The sequence below is a fragment of the Anomaloglossus baeobatrachus genome, chromosome 3, assembly GCF_048569485.1.
Source record: "Anomaloglossus baeobatrachus isolate aAnoBae1 chromosome 3, aAnoBae1.hap1, whole genome shotgun sequence".
Classification (NCBI taxonomy): domain Eukaryota; kingdom Metazoa; phylum Chordata; class Amphibia; order Anura; family Aromobatidae; genus Anomaloglossus; species Anomaloglossus baeobatrachus.
In genome coordinates, this window is record NC_134355.1 from 12,870,933 (window position 1) to 12,891,809 (window position 20,877).

At 53.6% G+C, this 20,877-nt stretch overlaps 1 protein-coding gene across 4 annotated transcripts in view; it reads left to right on the forward strand.

Moving 5' to 3' along the window:
• Window positions 1-20,877, forward strand: part of DAAM2 (dishevelled associated activator of morphogenesis 2) — a 319,005-nt gene that overhangs the window by 160,497 nt on the left and 137,631 nt on the right. For all 4 annotated transcript variants that reach the window (XM_075339000.1, XM_075338999.1, XM_075338998.1 and 1 more), the window contains exons 4-5: window positions 4,531-4,605; window positions 5,505-5,599. In XM_075339000.1, coding sequence (XP_075195115.1) covers window positions 4,531-4,605; window positions 5,505-5,599 — 170 coding nt within the window. The remainder of the gene's footprint in view (window positions 1-4,530; window positions 4,606-5,504; window positions 5,600-20,877) is intronic.

Consider the following 20,877-nt stretch of genomic DNA (forward strand, 5'->3'; position numbering starts at 1 on the left):
CCCGCCCTCTAATGATGATGAGATGACTCTGCTGACCCCGCCCTCTAATGATAATGAGATGACTCTGCTGACCCCGCCCTCTAATGATAATGAGATGACTCTGCTGACCCTGCCCTCTAATGATAATGAGATGACTCTGCTGACCCTGCCCTCTAATGATGATGAGATGACTCTGCTGACCCCGCCCTCTAATGATGATGAGATGACTCTGCTGACCCCGCCCTCTAATGATGATGAGATGACTCTGCTGACCCCGCCCTCTAATGATGATGAGATGACTCTGCTGACCCCGCCCTCTAATGATGATGAGATGACTCTGCTGACCCCGCCCTCTAATGATGATGAGATGACTCTGCTGACCCCGCCCTCTAATGATGATGAGATGACTCTGCTGACCCCGCCCTCTAATGATGATGAGATGACTCTGCTGACCCCTCCCTCTAATGATGATGAGATGACTCTGCTGACCCCTCCCTCTAATGATGATGAGATGAGTCTGCTGACCCCTCCCTCTAATGATAGTGAGATGACTCTGCTGACCCCTCCCTCTAATGATGATGAGATGACTCTGCTGACCCCTCCCTCTAATGATAGTGAGATGACTCTGCTGACCCCTCCCTCTAATGATAATGAGATGACTCTACTGACCCCTCCCTCTAATGATAGTGAGATGACTCTGCTGACCCCTCCCTCTAATGATGATGAGATGACTCTGCTGACCCCTCCCTCTAATGATAGTGAGATGACTCTGCTGACCCCTCCCTCTAATGATAGTGAGATGACTCTGCTGACCCCTCCCTCTAATGATGATGAGATGACTCTGCTGACCCCTCCCTCTAATGATGATGAGATGACTCTGCTGACCCCTCCCTCTAATGATAGTGAGATGACTCTGCTGACCCCTCCCTCTAATGATGATGAGATGACTCTGCTGACCCCTCCCTCTAATGATGATGAGATGACTCTGCTGACCCCTCCCTCTAATGATGACGAGATGACTCTGCTGACCCCGCCCTCTAATGATAATGAGATGACTCTGCTGACCCCGCCCTCTAATGATAATGAGATGACTCTGCTGACCCCGCCCTCTAATGATGATGAGATGACTCTGCTGACCCCTCCCTCTAATGATGATGAGATGACTGCTGACCCTGCCCTCTAATGATAGTGAGATGACTCTGCTGACCCCTCCCTCTAATGATGGTGAGATGACTCTGCTGACCCCTCCCTCTAATGATGATGAGATGACTCTGCTGACCCTGCCCTCTAATGATAATGAGATGACTCTGCTGACCCTGCCCTCTAATGATAATGAGATGACTCTGCTGACCCTGCCCACTAATGATAATGAGAGGACTCTGCTGACCCTGCCCTGTAATGATAATGAGATGACTCTGCTGACCCCACCCTCTAATAATAATGAGATGACTCTGCTGACCCCTCCCTCTAATGATAATGAGATTACTCTGCTGACCCTGCCCTCTAATGATGATGAGATGACTCTGCTGACCCCTCCCTGTAATGATAATGAGATGACTCTGCTGACCCCTCCCTCTAATGATAATGAGATGACTCTGCTGACCCCACCCTCTAATGATAATGAGATGACTCTGCTGACCCCGCCCTCTCATAATGATGAGATGACTCTGCTGACCCCTCCCTCTAATGATAATGAGATGACTCTGCTGACCCTGCCCTCTAATGATAATGAGATGACTCTGCTGACCCCGCCCTCTAATGATAATGAGATGACTCTGCTGACCCCTCCCTCTGATGATGATGAGATGACTCTGCTGACCCCTCCCTCTGATGATGATGAGATGACTCTGCTGACCCCGCACTCTAATAATAATGAGATGACTCTGCTGACCCCACCCTCTAATGATGATGAGATGACTCTGCTGACCCTGCCCTCTAATGATAATGAGATGACTCTGCTGACCCCTCCCTCTAATGATGATGAGATGATTCTGCTGACCCTGCCCTCTAATGATAATGAGATGACTCTGCTGACCCCACCCTCTAATGATGATGAGATGATTCTGCTGACCCTGCCCTCTAATGATAATGAGATGAACCTGCTGACCCCACCCTCTAATGATAATGAGATGAACCTGCTGACCCCTCCCTCTAATGATGATGAGATGATTCTGCTGACCCTGCCCTCTAATGATAATGAGATGAGTCTGCTGACCCCTCCCTCTAATGATGATGAGATGATTCTGCTGACCCTGCCCTCTAATGATAATGAGATGAACCTGCTGACCCCACCCTCTAATGATAATGAGATGAACCTGCTGACCCCTCCCTCTAATGATAATGAGATGACTCTGCTGACCCCACCCTCTAATGATAATGAGATGAACCTGCTGACCCCTCCCTCTAATGATGATGAGATGACTCTGCTGACCCCTCCCTCTGATGATGATGAGATGACTCTGCTGACCCCGCCCTCTAATGATGATGAGATCACTCTGCTGACCCCGCCCACTAATGATAATGAGATGACTGCTGACCCCGCCCACTAATGATAATGAGATGACTGCTGACCCCGCCCTCAAATGATAATGATATTACTCTGCTGACCCCGCCCCTAATGATAAGCAGAGGCCTATCTAGGGGGGGCTGGCGGGGCATCTGCCCCGGGTGCAGTGTCAGGGGGGGCGCTGTCATGCCGACTGATGCAGCACTGAGTCTCCCCGGAGGCCAGAGCCCGCACTTTCCTGGTTTGCTGGCTCTTAACCCCTCACTTGCACGGAGCTTTCACTGCTGCGTGCAGGGTCTGTTTGTCTGTGGGCGGAGCTAGCATGCACTGTGCACTGTGCTCCCCGTCCAACAGATGAAGGTAGATGCTAGAATGTATGGGCTCCTTCCAGGTATCCCTTATTTTGTAATGAAGCTGGTCACGCCCACTAACATGGAAAGAGCCCATACATTCTAGGCTCAACTCACAGAGGAGCCGAAGCATCTACATACCGCCGAGCTGTATGTCATCCTCCCCACCCCAGAGCTGTATACCCGAAGTACTAACTGCCCCACGCACCCCAGTGCTGTACATCCCCAGTACTATTTGCCCCACACACAATACTATATCTCTAATGTGTCTGTGTGTGCGTGTACGATGTGTATCTATGTATGTCAGTGTATATGACTGTCTAGATTTGTCTATTTAGATGAATTGTTGTGAATTTATTTTTAAATATGTATATGTGCGTTTCTATGTGTGTATGGGGCCAACTGAGACTCTTTTGCCCAGGGCCCACAAAAACTTGGAGCCAGCCCTGGATGTACTGGAAGTTCATGCAATACAAATGTGTATGGGTCTGACCTGACATTACAATTGATGTACCATGTACTGCTTGTGGTTCTGATTATGTATTGCTGTACCGATGAGGGTTTTGATGCTGTGTTTCTGAACTGATGGGGTTATATGGATGTATTTCTGTACTGCTGGTGGTTCTGGTGATGAATTTCTGTACTGCTGGTGGTTGTGATGCTGTGTTTTTGTACTGTTGGGTGTTATAATTATGTATTTCTGTACCTCTGCTGGTTCTGGTGCTGTTTTTAGCTCTGATGCTGTGCACAAGTAACAATTCCTAAATTGTAAGATTGGTCAACCCCTTTCCTTAGAATTGGGATACACTACTTAATTGTATAAGTAAAGGGCTTGTCTAAGTTTGAGATGAAATTCTGCAATGACTCTAGGTGACTTCAGGCTTCTGAATTCTCACAATGCATGCTCTGCACACTGTTGTGATTCTCCGGTGACAGTGGCAATAGTGGACGGTTGTGAACGCAAGTATTAGATTTTTATATTCCTGGCCACATTCTGATTTGACGTGTCCAGCCTCACGCAATTCATTTTGAGCGAGGCCATGCATGTCTAGTCAGCACGTGACCACATATATGTAAATCTCATATTTGCAGTTTCATGACCTCCCACTCTGACCATCGGCACCAGAGAATCCTGACAGCAGGCAGTGTGCGCACTGTGAGAATTCAGAAGCCTGACGTCACATAGTAACTGCAGATTAAACCTGGACAACCCCATTACATATAAAATTAAGCACTGTAGCCCAATCCTAACAGCATGTAATATACTCACTGTCAGGATTCAGCTCTGCGTTTGGTTCCAGCAGCCATCATTTGGCCACTCCACTCATATGTGATTTTCATACTCACATACGACAACTGGCTTTTCTCTTTGAACATTAAGAGAATTAAATTATTAAGAGAAGTTCGGGGGCGCCAAACTGAAGTCTTGCCCCGGGTGCCAGAAAGCCTAGATACACCTCTGGATAATGAGATGACCCTGCTGACCCTGCCCTCTAATGATAATGAGATGACCCTGCTGACCCTGCCCTCTAATGATAATGATATAGTGGACCTGTAAGACCCCTTTGTTGTGCAGTGGTCGGAGCCCCTCCGGACCCCTCTGATGGCTCTGTGTAACCCTGTTATTCTGGGATACTTCCTCTGTAGACTCCGGAGTGATAAAGCTCACGTCTCCTTTCTTTATATTTGTTGCAGGAACAAGAGGATCCGAATAAGCTGGCCACCAGCTGGCCCGACTATTACATCGACCGGATCAACTCCATGGCAGCCGTAAGTGATGTTTACTGTGTAAATACCTCTCCTGATCCCGCAGAACGTGCTGAGCGCAGCGTTATTCTGTGTGAGCGCTGCTGGACACGGAAGATACAAGCGTGATACATTGTGAAGATTCCGCTCCATCCATGTATCATTTATGGCTAATGATGATGATGGTAAAATCGGAGCTCTGCAGCGGGGGCCGGACCATACGAGTGCAAGTAATGTTGTGCATACGGCACCCCTATACAGTGCCCCCATAGTAGTGACATGTCCCGTACCCCCATAAGTGCCCAGATCCTGTCCTACAGTCCGGTGTCTGCCGGATCTCACCCTGGATCTATGATGAGTGATGCACATGGCAGCCCAGTGTCAGGAGGTAACCCACTAAAGTAAAGCACAGGAGGGCGGCAAAGGCCAGAACCGGCAAACACCGCGACCACCAGCCCCTCCGCCCAGTATAGAGGGTTCATACTGGGAATAACGGCTCTCGGGGGCAGCACCGGGGGCAGCCGCCATCTTCAGACTGAATTCTAGAATTCTATATTACATTATACTGGAATGGGGGTTGAATAATTCAAGGGCTCGTTTGCCAAGTTGTAAGTGACACAAGCTAGAGCTGGCATGGGACGTGCCCAAGGTCTCACCACCTCCCGTGGCACCTGGAAACCACTGCCAGGGCCTAGAGGCAGCCGGTCCGTGAGCCGCCACAATGTGACCCATTACATGATACAGAAAACAAAGGGCAACACAATGGGAAACGTTTGTCTTTGTATCTACAGTGAACGGCCCTAGAAATGTCGCCCTCCCCGCGGTGGAGCTGACCCCGGAGACGTGGTCAATGCTTAGGAGTCCGATGGTAGAAGCCACGTTCCCCGGCCGGACCCGGCTCACAGACTCTTTATTCCCCGCAGATGCAGACTCTTTACGCCTTTGATGAAGAAGATACAGAGATGAGGAATAAAATCGTAGAAGACTTGAAGACTGCTCTGCGGACCCAGCCCATGAGGTACAAGGTCCACCCCACCTGACACCGCCGCCGCCGAGCACATCGCTGACCGTGTATATATGTGACATCGCTGACCGTGTATATATGTGACATCGCTGACCGTGTATATATGTGACATCACTGACCGTGTATATATGTGACATCGCTGACCGTGTATATATGTGACATCACTGACCGTGTATATATATATATGTGACATCACTGACCGTGTATATATGTGACATCACTGACCGTGTATATATGTGACATCACTGACCATGTATATATGTGACATCACTGACCGTGTATATATGTGACATCACTGACCGTGTATATATGTGACATCGCTGACCGTGTATATATGTGACATCACTGACCGTGTATATATGTGACATCACTGACCGTGTATATATGTGACATCACTGACCGTGTATATATGTGACATCGCTGACCGTGTATATATGTGACATCGCTGACCGTGTATATATGTGACATCACTGACCGTGCATATATGTGACATCACTGACCGTGTATATATGTGACATCACTGACCGTGTATATATGTGACATCGCTGACCGTGCATATATGTGACATCACTGACCGTGCATATATGTGACATCACTGACCGTGTATATATGTGACATCACTGACTGTGTATATATGTGACATCACTGACCGTGTATATATGTGACATAACTGACCGTGTATATATGTGACATCACTGACCGTGTATATATGTGACATCGCTGACCGTGCATATATGTGACATCACTGACCGTGCATATATGTGACATCACTGACCGTGTATATATGTGACATCACTGACTGTGTATATATGTGACATCACTGACCGTGTATATATGTGACATCACTTATCGTGTATATATGTGACATCACTGATCATGTATATATGTGACATCACTGATCATGTATATATGTGACATCACTGATCATGTATATATGTGACATCGCTGACCGTGTATATATGTGACATCACTGATCGTGTATATATGTGACATCACTGATCATGTATATATGTGACATCACTGATCATGTATATATGTGACATCACTGATCATGTATATATGTGACATCACTGATCATGTATATATGTGACATCGCTGACCGTGTATATATGTGACATCACTGATCATGTATATATGTGACATCACTGATCATGTATATATGTGACATCGCTGACCGTGTATATATGTGACATCACTGACCGTGTATATATGTGACATCACTGATCGTGTATATATGTGACATCGCTGACCGTGTATATATGTGACATCGCTGACCGTGTATATATGTGACATCACTGACCGTGTATATATGTGACATCACTGACCGTGTATATATGTGACATCACTTATCGTGTATATATGTGACATCGCTGACCGTGTATATATGTGACATCGCTGACCGTGCATATATGTGACATCACTGACCGTGCATATATGTGACATCGCTGACCGTGTATATATGTGACATCGCTGACCGTGTATATATGTGACATCGCTGACCGTGCATATATGTGACATCGCTGACCGTGTATATATGTGACATCACTGACCGTGTATATATGTGACATCACTGACCGTGTATATATGTGACATCACTGACCGTGTATATATGTGACATCACTGACCGTGTATATATGTGACATCGCTGACCGTGCATATATGTGACATCGCTGACCGTGTATATATGTGACATCACTGACCGTGTATATATGTGACATCACTGACCGTGTATATATGTGACATCACTGACCGTGTATATATGTGACATCGCTGACCGTGCATATATGTGACATCGCTGACCGTGTATATATGTGACATCACTGACCGTGTATATATGTGACATCACTGACCGTGTATATATGTGACATCACTGACCGTGTATATATGTGACATCACTGACCGTGTATATATGTGACATCACTGACCGTGTATATATGTGACATCGCTGACCGTGTATATATGTGACATCACTGACCGTGCATATATGTGACATCGCTGACCGTGTATATATGTGACATCACTGACCGTGTATATATGTGACATCACTGACCGTGTATATATGTGACATCGCTGACCGTGTATATATGTGACATCGCTGACCGTGTATATATGTGACATCACTGACCGTGTATATATGTGACATCACTGGGCGTGTATATATAGATTGTAAATGCAGACATCAGAGAAGCCTCATGATTATTTTCGTTATCAGAGAACAATAAATGAGTTACTCTATTTACACTTCCCGCACTGAGGTCGCTCATTCGTGGCCTCTGATTGTCTTGTGGTCTTGTCTCGGCTGTTGTTGAGCAGCTCCTGCGCTCTTTGCAGCCCTTTGCGGCTCTATGCGGCTCTTTGCAGCTCTTTGCGGCTCTTTGCGGCTCTTTGCGGCTCTTTGCGGCTCTTTGTGGCTCTTTGTAGCTCTTTGCGGCTCTTTGCGGCTCTTTGCGGCTCTTTGTGGCTCTTTGCGGCTCTTTGTAGCTCTTTGCGGCTCTTTGTAGCTCTTTGCGGCTCTTTGCGGCTCTTTGCGGCTCTTTGTGGCTCTTTGCGGCTCTTTGTAGCTCTTTGCGGCTCTTTGTAGCTCTTTGCGGCTCTTTGTAGCTCTTTGCGGCTCTTTGTAGCTCTTTGCGGCTCTTTGTAGCTCTTTGCGGCTCTTTGTAGCTCTTTGCGGCTCTTTGCGGCTCTTTGCGGCTCTTTGCAGCTCTTTGCGGCTCTTTGCGGCTCTTTGTGGCTCTTTGTGGCTCTTTGCGGCTCTTTGTAGCTCTTTGCGGCTCTTTGCGGCTCTTTGCGGCTCTTTGCAGCTCTTTGCGGCTCTTTGCGGCTCTTTGCGGCTCTTTGTGGCTCTTTGCGGCTCTTTGTAGCTCTTTGCGGCTCTTTGCGGCTCTTTGCAGATATTTGTAGCTTTATAATGACTTCTGTTACAGAATGTTTATATTAGCATTTGTCACGTGTTCTCCAACCTGCGCCATCTTGTGTGCCCGAGCGCATGCGCTGTGTTCATGTCGCGGGCGGGGAGGAGGGTGTCAGCACACCGCGCTCACCCCCTTCTGCTCGGGTCCGGCGGCCGCTGCTCAGTGGTGGCTCGAGCCGTAGGCCGGATCCCGGGGGTTTCTCGAGCGGCACTCCTCGCCCGTGAGTGAAAGGGTTTGTTGGGTGAGGGGATGATTATTGTCCGTGACGCCACCCACGGTTGTGGTGATTGCACCACCGCTGCTCAGTACGGGGGTCCCGGGGATGGTGATGCGGAGCAGCCAGGTGTTGTGTCGCCCCTCCGTGGGTAGGGGTTGGTGATCCCGGGGCCCGGTGATGAGATGTGAGGTGCAGGGCCTGGTGGGCGCAGGGACGCGGGGGCAGCGCTGTGCCTTGCGGCACTGTGGTACTCACTCAGCCTGAGACGTGGACACAGTTTGTACGGTAAACCAAACGGCTGGTAGGACGGTCCCACAGACGGCTGCACCTGCACTCCCGGTAGGTGACGGTGATGTCCCTCTTCCTTGCACCTATGGTTGACTTGTGGTAGCGGTGGATTCCCTCCGGTTACCCGCTCCCCGACTGCAATCTGGGCCGGAGGAGCTCTACACTTTGCCCGCAGGCGCTGGCCCTGAGAAACTGGTGCCTTGGCGGTGGCGGTGTCTCTCTGCTTCAGGTTGGGCTGTTGCCTTCAATCGGGACTTGGTTGTTGGGAGATCTACGTCCCCTTCACTGACGGATTCGGCAAATTGGGCGACTCCTAGCCTTGCCGGGGTCCGAGAGGCCCCTGCCCTGGTGCTGACTGTTCTTCGGAACACTGCTCCAGACCACCGGGCACACAGCCTACGGGGTCCTTCCAGGAACTTCCAAACGGTCCCCCTCCAGACAGTCACCGCCGTCGCTGACCTTGCTGATCTGGCCCTACACAAAGCTGGACCCTTCAGGCTTTCCTTCTTTCTTGTCACCTCACTTGCTTTCCTCCTTTTTCCACTTTCCTTCCTTCACTTTCACTTAGTTGTTTACTCCTTCACTCCCCTAACTGTTCTGCCTGGTTACTTCCTGCCTCCAGAGCTGTGACCTCCTCGGTGGGCGGAGCCAACCGCCTGGCCCACCCCCTGGTGTGCATCATCAGCCTCTGGAGGAAGGCAACAAGGATTTGTAGTTTAGCTGTGATGTGCCTACCTGGAGTGTGGGGTGTGGTGGTGTTGTGACCTGTGACCCCTGGCTTGCCCAGGGCGTCACATTCACATTGTTTTAGCAATGCATACTTCAGTGTCTTTAGCAGCCTACTGCCGACCACTTCTACAGCACCATCTTGCGCATGCGCATTGCACAATATAATTCTCATGTATTCTCCATTCGCTATATGTTTTTTCGACTATGCTTTGCATTATTTCGGGTGCCCGAGTGCATGCGTTGTACATCTTTTTGTTTTAGCAATGCTTGCCTCAACATCCTTAGTAATCTTCTATCGACTGCTCCCCCAGCACCATCTTGCGCATGCGCATTGTATAATAGGATCCTCATGTATACGAAAGGGCTATTGGCGCTATTCTGCGCATGCGTGCTACTTAATATCTCTATATTCATGTGTATATATGTGTTAGTGACATTGGTCCACTCAACACATGCGTTATAGAACTGCCTCTACTGCGCATGCGCTGCTTCACCTGCAGCCAGACTCCGGGACACAGCACATGCACCGGTGGCAAGTGTTTGGTTTTCATTACGTTTGTTACTTATACATCATTCTGGGATGGTGGACTTCTTCTATTCTGCCCTTGATGAAGTCCCCCACGAGGTGACGATACGCGTGTGGCTGGTCCCTTCCCCTCCCCCGCTCGCAGGCTCTCTCAACCTTACATTTGCAGGCTTGTATATTTTATTATAGTATTATATAGTATAATATTATACTAATATTATTGATATTAATTTCTAATTACCGGGAGGTCTTACATATAAAGCAGGTTTATTTCCGGACTCTGTCCAGACCCTGTGTTACGGCTGTTATTTGTTTTTCATTGCACTGGTCACTTTTCCATGTGTTATCCTTCATTAATATTGTATATTTTTCTGCTGATCCTTCTTGGCTGACACTTTCTTTTTTCTTCATATTGGGCAATTATTTCTATTCAGCAGAGATCCCCCTGTGAGTGAAGCGGTGCCCTCTGCCCCTGTTGTTTTGTCTTATTGTTGCACAAATGCCGCTGGGTCTTTGTTACATTGTTGCACAGGTGACATTGGTCTTTGTTACATTGTTGCACAGGTGACGTTGGTCTTTGTTACATTGTTGCACAGGTGACATTGGTCTTTGTTACATTGCTGCACAGGTGACTCCAGTATTTGTTACATTGTTGCACAGGTGGCACCTGTCTTTGTTACATTGTTGCACAGGTGACATTGGTCTTTGTTACATTGCTGCACAGGTGACTCCAGTATTTGTTACATTGTTGCACAGGTGATGCCGGTCTTGGATACATTGTTGCACAGGTGACTCCAGTATTTGTTACATTGTTGCACAGGTGGCACCTGTCTTTGTTACATTGTTGCACAGGTGACGCCGGTCTTTGTTACATTGTTGCACAGGTGACATTGGTCTTTGTTACATTGCTGCACAGGTGACTCCAGTATTTGTTACATTGTTGCACAGGTGATGCCGGTCTTGGATACATTGTTGCACAGGTGACTCCAGTATTTGTTACATTGTTGCACAGGTGACGCCGGTCTTTGTTACATTGTTGCACAGGTGATGCCGGTCTTGGTTACATTGTTGCACAGGTGGCGCCTGTCTTTGTTACATTGTTGCACAGGTGACGGCAGTCTTTGTTACATTGTTGCACAGGGGGCGCCTGTCTTTGTTACATTGTTGCACAGGTGACGGCAGTCTTTGTTACATTGTTGCACAGGTGACGGCAGTCTTTGTTACATTGTTGCACAGGTGACAGCAGTCTTTGTTACATTGTTGCACAGGTGGCCCCTGTCTTTGTTACATTGTTGCACAGGTGACGGCAGTCTTTGTTACATTGTTGCACAGGTGACGGCAGTCTTTGTTACATTGTTGCACATGTGGCGCCTGTCTTTGTTACATTGTTGCACAGGTGACGGCAGTCTTTGTTACATTGTTGCACAGGTGGTGCCGGTCTTGGTTACATTGTTGCTCCCGCGTCTCTCGGTGAATTCCGCGTTTCCGTCCTGAGTTTTCCATGAGAAGCTGTAATGAGTAAATGACATTAGATGGATCCCGGGATCACGGTTGATGTGACGCGGTCTCCGCTGCGGCTGATAAATGGATCCTCTGTGAGCAGAATCCGCCGCTCATTATCGGAGGCCTCGCCGGTTCTGGGCCATTAACCCTAATAACAGGATAAAGCGCTACAAGACATTCCCACACTAATTATGTCACGTCGGGGGGAACTATGTGACCCCCGGATGTCGGCTCCAGCCGGGAGGGGCACACAAGGTTCATCCGTATACCCCAAAACTAAGAAGTCCCTAAAGGGTTAACAGGTTTGTGTCCTGGTCACCTACAAGATTAGGGAAGATCTAACACATCCTTCATTAGTGGATTAGATTATATTGCAGATTTACCCAGATCCCCCAGTGATCACTTATCTGAAGGTCTCATGGCCGCTGGAAAAACACCATCTACAGAGGTGTGCACCGCGTACAGAGGTGTGCACCGCGTACAGAGGCGTGCACCATGTACAGAGGCGTGCACCGCGTACAGAGGCGTGCACCATGTACAGAGGCGTGCACCGCGTACAGAGGCGTGCACCATGTACAGAGGCGGGCACCGCGTACAGAGGCGTGCACCATGTACAGAGGCGTGCACCGCATACAGAGGCGTGCACCATGTACAGAGGCGTGCACCGCGTACAGAGGCGTGCACCATGTACAGAGGCGGGCACCGCGTACAGAGGCGTGCACCATATACAGAGCCGTGCACCATGTAAAGAGCCGTGCACCATGTACAGAGGCGTGCACCGCGTACAGAGGTGTGCACCGCGTACAGAGGCGTGCACCATGTACAGAGGCGTGCACCGCGTACAGAGGCGTGCACCGCGTACAGAGGCGTGCACCGCGTACAGAGGCGTGCACCATGTACAGAGGCGGGCACCGCGTACAGAGGCGTGCACCATATACAGAGCCGTGCACCATGTAAAGAGCCGTGCACCATGTACAGAGCCGTGCACCGCGTACAGAGGCGTGCACCGCGTACAGAGGCGTGCACCGCGTACAGAGGCATGCACCACGTACAGAGGCATGCACCGCGTACAGAGGCATGCACCGCGTACAGAGGCGTGCACCGCGTACAGAGGCGTGCACCACGTACAGAAGCATGCACCGCGTACAGAGGCATGCACCGCGTACAGAGGCGTGCACAGCGTACAGAGGCATGCACCGCGTACAGAGGCGTGCACCACGTACAGAGGCATGCACCGCGTACAGAGGCGTGCACCACGTACAGAGGCATGCACCGCGTACAGAGGCATGCACCGCGTACAGAGGCGTGCACCGCGTACAGAGGCGTGCACCGCGTACAGAGGCGTGCACCATGTACAGAGGCGGGCACCGCGTACAGAGGCGTGCACCATATACAGAGCCGTGCACCATGTAAAGAGCCGTGCACCATGTACAGAGGCGTGCACCGCGTACAGAGGCGTGCACCGTGTACAGAGGCGTGCACCGCGTACAGAGGCGTGCACCACGTACAGAGGCATGCACCGCGTACAGAGGCATGCACCACGTACAGAGGCATGCACCACGTACAGAGGCGTGCACCGCGTACAGAGGCGTGCACCACGTACAGAGGCGTGCACCGCGTACAGAGGCATGCACCGCGTACAGAGGCGTGCACCACGTACAGAGGCGTGCACCACGTACAGAGGCGTGCACCGCGTACAGAGGCATGCACCGCGTACAGAGGCGTGCACCGCGTACAGAGGCGTGCACCGCGTACAGAGGCGTGCACCATGTACAGAGGCGGGCACCGCGTACAGAGGCGTGCACCATATACAGAGCCGTGCACCATGTAAAGAGCCGTGCACCATGTACAGAGGCGTGCACCGCGTACAGAGGCGTGCACCGCGTACAGAGGCGTGCACCGCGTACAGAGGCGTGCACCACGTACAGAGGCATGCACCGCGTACAGAGGCATGCACCACGTACAGAGGCATGCACCGCGTACAGAGGCGTGCACCGCGTACAGAGGCGTGCACCACGTACAGAGGCGTGCACTGCGTACAGAGGCATGCACCGCGTACAGAGGCGTGCACCACGTACAGAGGCGTGCACCACGTACAGAGGCGTGCACCGCGTACAGAGGCGTGCACCATGTACAGAGGCGTGCACCGCGTACAGAGGCATGCACCGCGTACAGAGGCGTGCACCACGTACAGAGGCGTGCACCACGTACAGAGGCGTGCACCGCGTACAGAGGCGTGCACCATGTACAGAGGCGTGCACCACGTACAGAGGCGTGCACCACGTACAGAGGCGTGCACCGCGTACAGAGGCATGCACCGCGTACAATGCCATTCTCTATACTGCAGCTCAGATTACATTCACTTCAATAGGAGCCGAGCTGCAGTACGGAGAATGAGCACTACATGGTGTATGGAGCTGTGTATTCGGGGTCTGCACCCTTGGAGTGCCGGGTGGTGGACCCTCACCCCTCCGATCTGATATTGATGACCCGTCCTGAAAAGTTAACTAGAATCCTGGAAGGCGCCATCACTGCAGGATCCGCTGTAGCGGAGCATTCCCGGACGTGTGATCTCCTTATAATGCAGCCCCTGTCGGAGCGGTCTCTTTCCCGGGGGCAGAACTGCTCGATCTTTCTCCGACTTTCTCTGGAGACCTCGGATGATCTCGGAGATCTCTGAAGTCTTTTTCAGAAGATCATTCTCACAAAACATGGTCTGAATGCAGAATGAATGCTGACTCTGAAAATGTATCCCAAGCGCAGAGGGTGGTCTTCTCTGGGTGGGGAATGCGTCGCAGGTGCAGAGGGTGGTCTCGGGGTGGGGGATATGTCACAGGAGCGGAGGATGGTCTTCTCTGGGGGGGATGTGTCACAGGTGCAGTGGGTGGTCTTCTCTGGGTGGGGGGATGTGTCACAGGTGCAGTGGGTGGTCTTCTCGGGGTGGGGGGATGTGTCACAGGCGCGGTGGCTGGTCTTCTTGGGGCGGGGGGATGTGTCACCGGCGCGGTGGGTGGTCTTCTTGGGGCGGGGGGATATCACTGGCGCGGTGGGTGGCCTTCTTGGGGCGGGGGGATATCACTGGCGCGGTGGGTGGTCTTCTCGGGGGGGGATGTGTCACAGGTGCGGTGGGTGGTCTTCTCAGGGTGGGGGGATGTGTCACATGTGCGGTGGTGGTCTTCTCAGGGTGGGGGGATGTGTCACAGGTGCGGTGGGTGGTCTTCTCGGGGCGGGGGGATATCACTGGCGCGGTGGGTGGCCTTCTTGGGGCGGGGGGATATCACTGGCGCGGTGGGTGGTCTTCTCAGGGTGGGGGGATGTATCACAGGTGCGGTGGGTGGTCTTCTCGGGGCGGGGGGATGTGTCACAGGTGCGGTGGGTGGTCTTCTCAGGGTGGGGGGATGTGTCACAGGTGCGGTGGGTGGTCTTCTCAGGGTGGGGGGATGTGTCACGTGCGGTGGGTGGTCTTCTCAGGGTGGGGGGATGTGTCACATGTGCGGTGGTGGTCTTCTCAGGGTGGGGGGATGTGTCACAGGTGCGGTGGGTGGTCTTCTCAGGGTGGGGGGATGTGTCACATCTGCGGTGGTGGTCTTCTCAGGGTGGGGGGATGTGTCACAGGTGCGGTGGGTGGTCTTCTCAGGGTGGGGGGATGTGTCACAGGTGCGGTGGGTGGTCTTCTCAGGGTGGGGGGATGTGTCACAGGTGCGGTGGGTGGTCTTCTCAGGGTGGGGGGATGTGTCACGTGCGGTGGGTGGTCTTCTCAGGGTGGGGGGATGTGTCACATGTGCGGTGGTGGTCTTCTCAGGGTGGGGGGATGTGTCACATGTGCGGTGGTGGTCTTCTCAAGGTGGGGGGATGTATCACAGGTGCGGTGGGTGGTCTTCTCGGGGCGGGGGGATGTGTCACAGGTGTGGTGGGTGGTCTTCTCAGGGTGGGGGGATGTGTCACAGGTGCGGTGGGTGGTCTTCTCGTGGGGGGGATTTCCCGTCTACGGTGCCTCGTGTACCGGTGTACTGGCCCATTACCGGGCTTCCTTCCCGCGCTGGTGTCATCTTATCTGAATTTCACCCTCCATAATCCAAGTTAATCAGTTTAAAGACGCAAATAAAACGTGTTTATGAGTTGGCGGAGCTTTATCCTGCGCGCCGTCCCCTCGCGCGGTGTAAGCCTCCCCCGCTATGCCCATGTTCGTTGGCAGCGGTCGCCACTTGTAACTGGAGACGTCTTGTAGATCCTGAGTCTGCTCCCGGCTCTTGAGGAGTCAACCGTCACCGCGATACAACTTCATCACCTAGAAAAAGGGAGCGTGGCCAAGCCGAGGATGTGTCCGGCCGCCGAGCAGAACTAAGCGTCTGCAGCTGCGCTCATCCCGCGGAGAGAAATCTGCTAATAATCAGCAGCGGCTCAGCAGCGGCTCAGCATGGCGAGCGCCGCACTCCGTTTGCAGTAACTCTTCTTTTAAGCTCTTGGCACAAACTTTAAAACCTTTTAATGGCTGGAAGCGGCCAAGTCTCTCGTTGGAGTCCAGTGCCTCAACGAATTTCCAGAGACTCAACTTGTCAGCTGCCAAATGGGCCGGCGTCCAGCGGCCGAGACCAGCGCCAAGTCCTAAACGCTAATGGAAATGATGCGGGCGAGCCGTGCAACGTATATAAGAGGGACCCGGTGCTACAATGTATAGAAATAACCCAGGTGACATCATCCTCCGGAGCCCGAGGAGCCGGAGCCCGAGGAGCCGGAGGAGCCGGAGGAGCCGGAGCCGGAGGAGCCGGAGGAGCCGGAGCCCGAGGAGCCGGAGCAGGAGGAGCCGGAGCGCGAGGAGCCTGAGGAGCCAGAGCCCGAGGAGCTGGAGCCCGAGGAGCCGGAGCCCGAGGAGCCGGAGCCCAAGGAGCCGGAGCCCGAGGAGCCCGAGGAGCCGGAGCGCGAGGAGCCGGAGCGCGAGGAGCCAGAGCGCGAGGAGCCAGAGCCCGAGGAGCCGGAGCCCGAGGAGCCGGAGCAGGAGGAGCCGGAGGAGCCTGAGGAGCCGGAGGAGCCCGAGGAGCCGGAGCGCGAGGAGCCGGAGCCTGAGGAGCCGGAGCCCGAGGAGCCGGAGCAGGAGGAGCCGGAGGAGCCCGAGGAGCCGGAGGAGCCCGAGGAGCCGGAGCGCGAGGAGCCAGAGCGCGAGGAGCCCGAGGAGCCGGAGCCCGAGGAGCCGGAGCCCGAGGAGCCGGAGCCCGAGGAGCCGGAGCGCGAGGAGCCAGAGCCTGAGGAGCCGGAGCCCGAGGAGCCGGAGCCGGAGGAGCCCGAGGAGCCGGAGCGCGAGGAGCCGGAGCCCGAGGAGCCCGAGGAGCCGGAGCCCGAGGAGCCGGAGCGCGAGGAGCCGGAGCGCGAGGAGCCGGGGCACGAGGAGCCGGCGTCTGGTGCCTGATATAGAAACAATGTACCTGGAGATCATATATACAATCAGCCATCGGCAGACACTGGCCCCGTGCAAAACAGGGAATGGGCCCTCTGCAGCCCAAGAGCTCTCATTATGCACAATTTCCTGGATTTGGAGCTGGATGTGGCCCCTGGACCTCTGTGGCCCCTGGGCGGCTGCACCAATGATAAACCGGCCCCGCAATCAGCTTCCATTACAATATATCACTTCACAGCTCATAGGAAAATGCAAAACCTGGACCAGAACCCACTGCTCCAGCAACATGCTGCCCCCTATGTACAGCACTGCTGCCCCCTATGTACAGCACTGCTGCCCCCTATGTACAGCTCTGCTGCCCCCTATGTACAGCTCTGCTGCCCCCTATGTACAGCTCTGCTGCCCCCTATGTACAGCATTGCTGCCCCCTATGTACAGCACTGCTGCCCCCTATGTACAGCACTGCTGCCCCTTATGTATAGCACTGCTGCCCCCTATGTACAGCTCTGCTGCCCCCTATGTACAGCTCTGCTGCCCCCTATGTACCGCACTGCTGCCCCCTATGTACAGCACTGCTGCCCCCTATGTACAGCACTGCTGCCCCCTATGTACAGCACTGCTGCCCCCTATGTACAGCACTGCTGCCCCCTATGTACAGCTCTGCTGCCCCCTATGTACAGCACTGCTGCCCCCTATGTACAGTACTGCTGCCCCCTATGTATAGCTCTGCTGCCCCCTATGTACAGCACTGCTGCCCCCTATGTACAGTACTGCTGCCCCCTATGTACAGCACTGCTGCCCCCTATGTACAGCTCTGCTGCCCCCTATGTACAGCACTGCTGCCCCCTATGTACAGTACTGCTGCCCCCTATGTATAGCTCTGCTGCCCCCTATGTACAGCACTGCTGCCCCCTATGTACAGCACTGCTGCCCCCTATGTACAGCTCTGCTGCCCCCTATGTACAGCATTGCTGCCCCCTATGTACAGCACTGCTGCCCCCTATGTACAGCACTGCTGCCCCCTATGTACAGCACTGCTGCCCCCTATGTACAGCACTGCTGCCCCCTATGTACAGCACTGCTGCCCCCTATGTACAGCACTGCTGCCCCCTATGTACAGCTCTGCTGCCCCCTATGTACAGCTCTGCTGCCCCCTATGTACAGCTCTGCTGCCCCCTATGTACAGCTCTGCTGCCCCCTATGTACAGCTCTGCTGCCCCCTATGTACAGAACTGCTGCCCCCTGTGTACAGCACTGCTGCCCCCTATGTACAGCACTGCTGCCCCCTATGTACAGCTCTGCTGCCCCCTATGTACAGCTCTGCTGCCCCCTATGTACAGCTCTGCTGCCCCCTATGTACCGCACTGCTGCCCCCTATGTACCGCACTGCTGCCCCCTATGTACAGCTCTGCTGCCCCCTATGTACAGCTCTGCTGCCCCCTATGTACAGCTCTGCTGCCCCCTATGTACAGCACTGCTGCCCCCTATGTACAGTACTGCTGCCCCCTATGTACAGCACTGCTGCCCCCTATGTACAGAACTGCTGCCCCCTGTGTACAGCACTGCTGCCCCCTATGTACAGCACTGCTGCCCCCTATGTACAGCACTGCTGCCCCCTATGTACAGCACTGCTGCCCCCTATGTACAGCTCTGCTGCCCCTATGTACAGCTCTGCTGCCCCCTATGTACAGCTCTGCTGCCCCCTATGTACAGCACTGCTGCCCCCTATGTACAGCACTGCTGCCCCCTATGTACAGAACTGCTGCCCCCTGTGTACAGCACTGCTGCCCCCTATGTACAGCACTGCTGCCCCCTATGTACAGCTCTGCTGCCCCCTATGTACAGCTCTGCTGCCCCCTATGTACCGCACTGCTGCCCCCTATGTACAGCTCTGCTGCCCCCTATGTACAGCACTGCTGCCCCCTATGTACAGCTCTGCTGCCCCCTATGTACAGCACTGCTGCCCCCTATGTACAGCTCTGCTGCCCCCTATGTACAGCACTGCTGCCCCCTATGTACAGTACTGCTGCCCCCTATGTATAGCTCTGCTGCCCCCTATGTACAGCACTGCTGCCCCCTATGTACAGTACTGCTGCCCCCTATGTACAGCTCTGCTGCCCCTATGTACAGCATTGCTGCCCCCTATGTACAGCATTGCTGCCCCCTATGTACAGCACTGCTGCCCCCTATGTACAGCACTGCTGCCCCCTATGTACAGCACTGCTGCCCCCTATGTACAGCACTGCTGCCCCCTATGTACAGCACTGCTGCCCCCTATGTACAGCACTGCTGCCCCCTATGTACAGCACTGCTGCCCCCTATGTACAGCACTGCTGCCCCCTATGTACAGCACTGCTGCCCCCTGTGTACAGCACTGCTGCCCCCTGTGTACAGCACTGCTGCCCCCTATGTACAGCACTGCTGCCCCCTATGTACAGCTCTGCTGCCCCCTATGTACAGCTCTGCTGCCCCCTATGTACAGCATTGCTGCCCCCTATGTACAGCACTGCTGCCCCCTATGTACAGCACTGCTGCCCCCTATGTACAGCTCTGCTGCCCCCTATGTACAGCTCTGCTGCCCCCTATGTACCGCACTGCTGCCCCCTATGTACAGCACTGCTGCCCCCTATGTACAGCACTGCTGCCCCCTATGTACAGCACTGCTGCCCCCTATGTACAGCACTGCTGCCCCCTATGTACAGCACTGCTGCCCCCTATGTACAGCACTGCTGCCCCCTATGTACAGCACTGCTGCCCCCTATGTATAGCTCTGCTGCCCCCTATGTATAGCTCTGCTGCCCCCTATGTACAGCACTGCTGCCCCCTATGTACAGCACTGCTGCCCCCTATGTACAGCACTGCTGCCCCCTATGTACAGCTCTGCTGCCCCCTATGTACAGCACTGCTGCCCCCTATGTACAGCACTGCTGCCCCCTATGTACAGCACTGCTGCCCCCTATGTACAGCACTGCTGCCCCCTATGTACAGCACTGCTGCCCCCTATGTACCGCACTGCTGCCCCCTATGTACAGCATTGCTGCCCCCTATGTACAGCACTGCTGCCCCCTATGTACAGCACTGCTGCCCCCTATGTACAGCACTGCTGCCCCCTATGTACAGCACTGCTGCCCCCTATGTACAGCACTGCTGCCCCCTATGTACAGCACTGCTGCCCCCTATGTACATCACTGCTGCCCCCTATGTACAGCTCTGCTGCCCCCTATGTACAGCTCTGCTGCCCCCTATGTACAGCTCTGCTGCCCCCTATGTACAGCATTGCTGCCCCCTATGTACAGCACTGCTGCCCCCTATGTACAACACTGCTGCCCCCTATGTACAGCTCTGCTGCCCCCTATGTACAGCTCTGCTGCCCCCTATGTACAGCACTGCTGCCCCCTATGTACAGCACTGCTGCCCCCTATGTACAGCACTGCTGCCCCCTATGTACAGCACTGCTGCCCCCTATGTACAGCACTGCTGCCCCCTATGTACAGCACTGCTGCCCCCTATGTACAGCACTGCTGCCCCCTATGTACCGCACTGCTGCCCCCTATGTACAGCATTGCTGCCCCCTATGTACAGCACTGCTGCCCCCTATGTACAGCACTGCTGCCCCCTATGTACAGCACTGCTGCCCCCTATGTACAGCACTGCTGCCCCCTATGTACAGCACTGCTGCCCCCTATGTACAGCACTGCTGCCCCC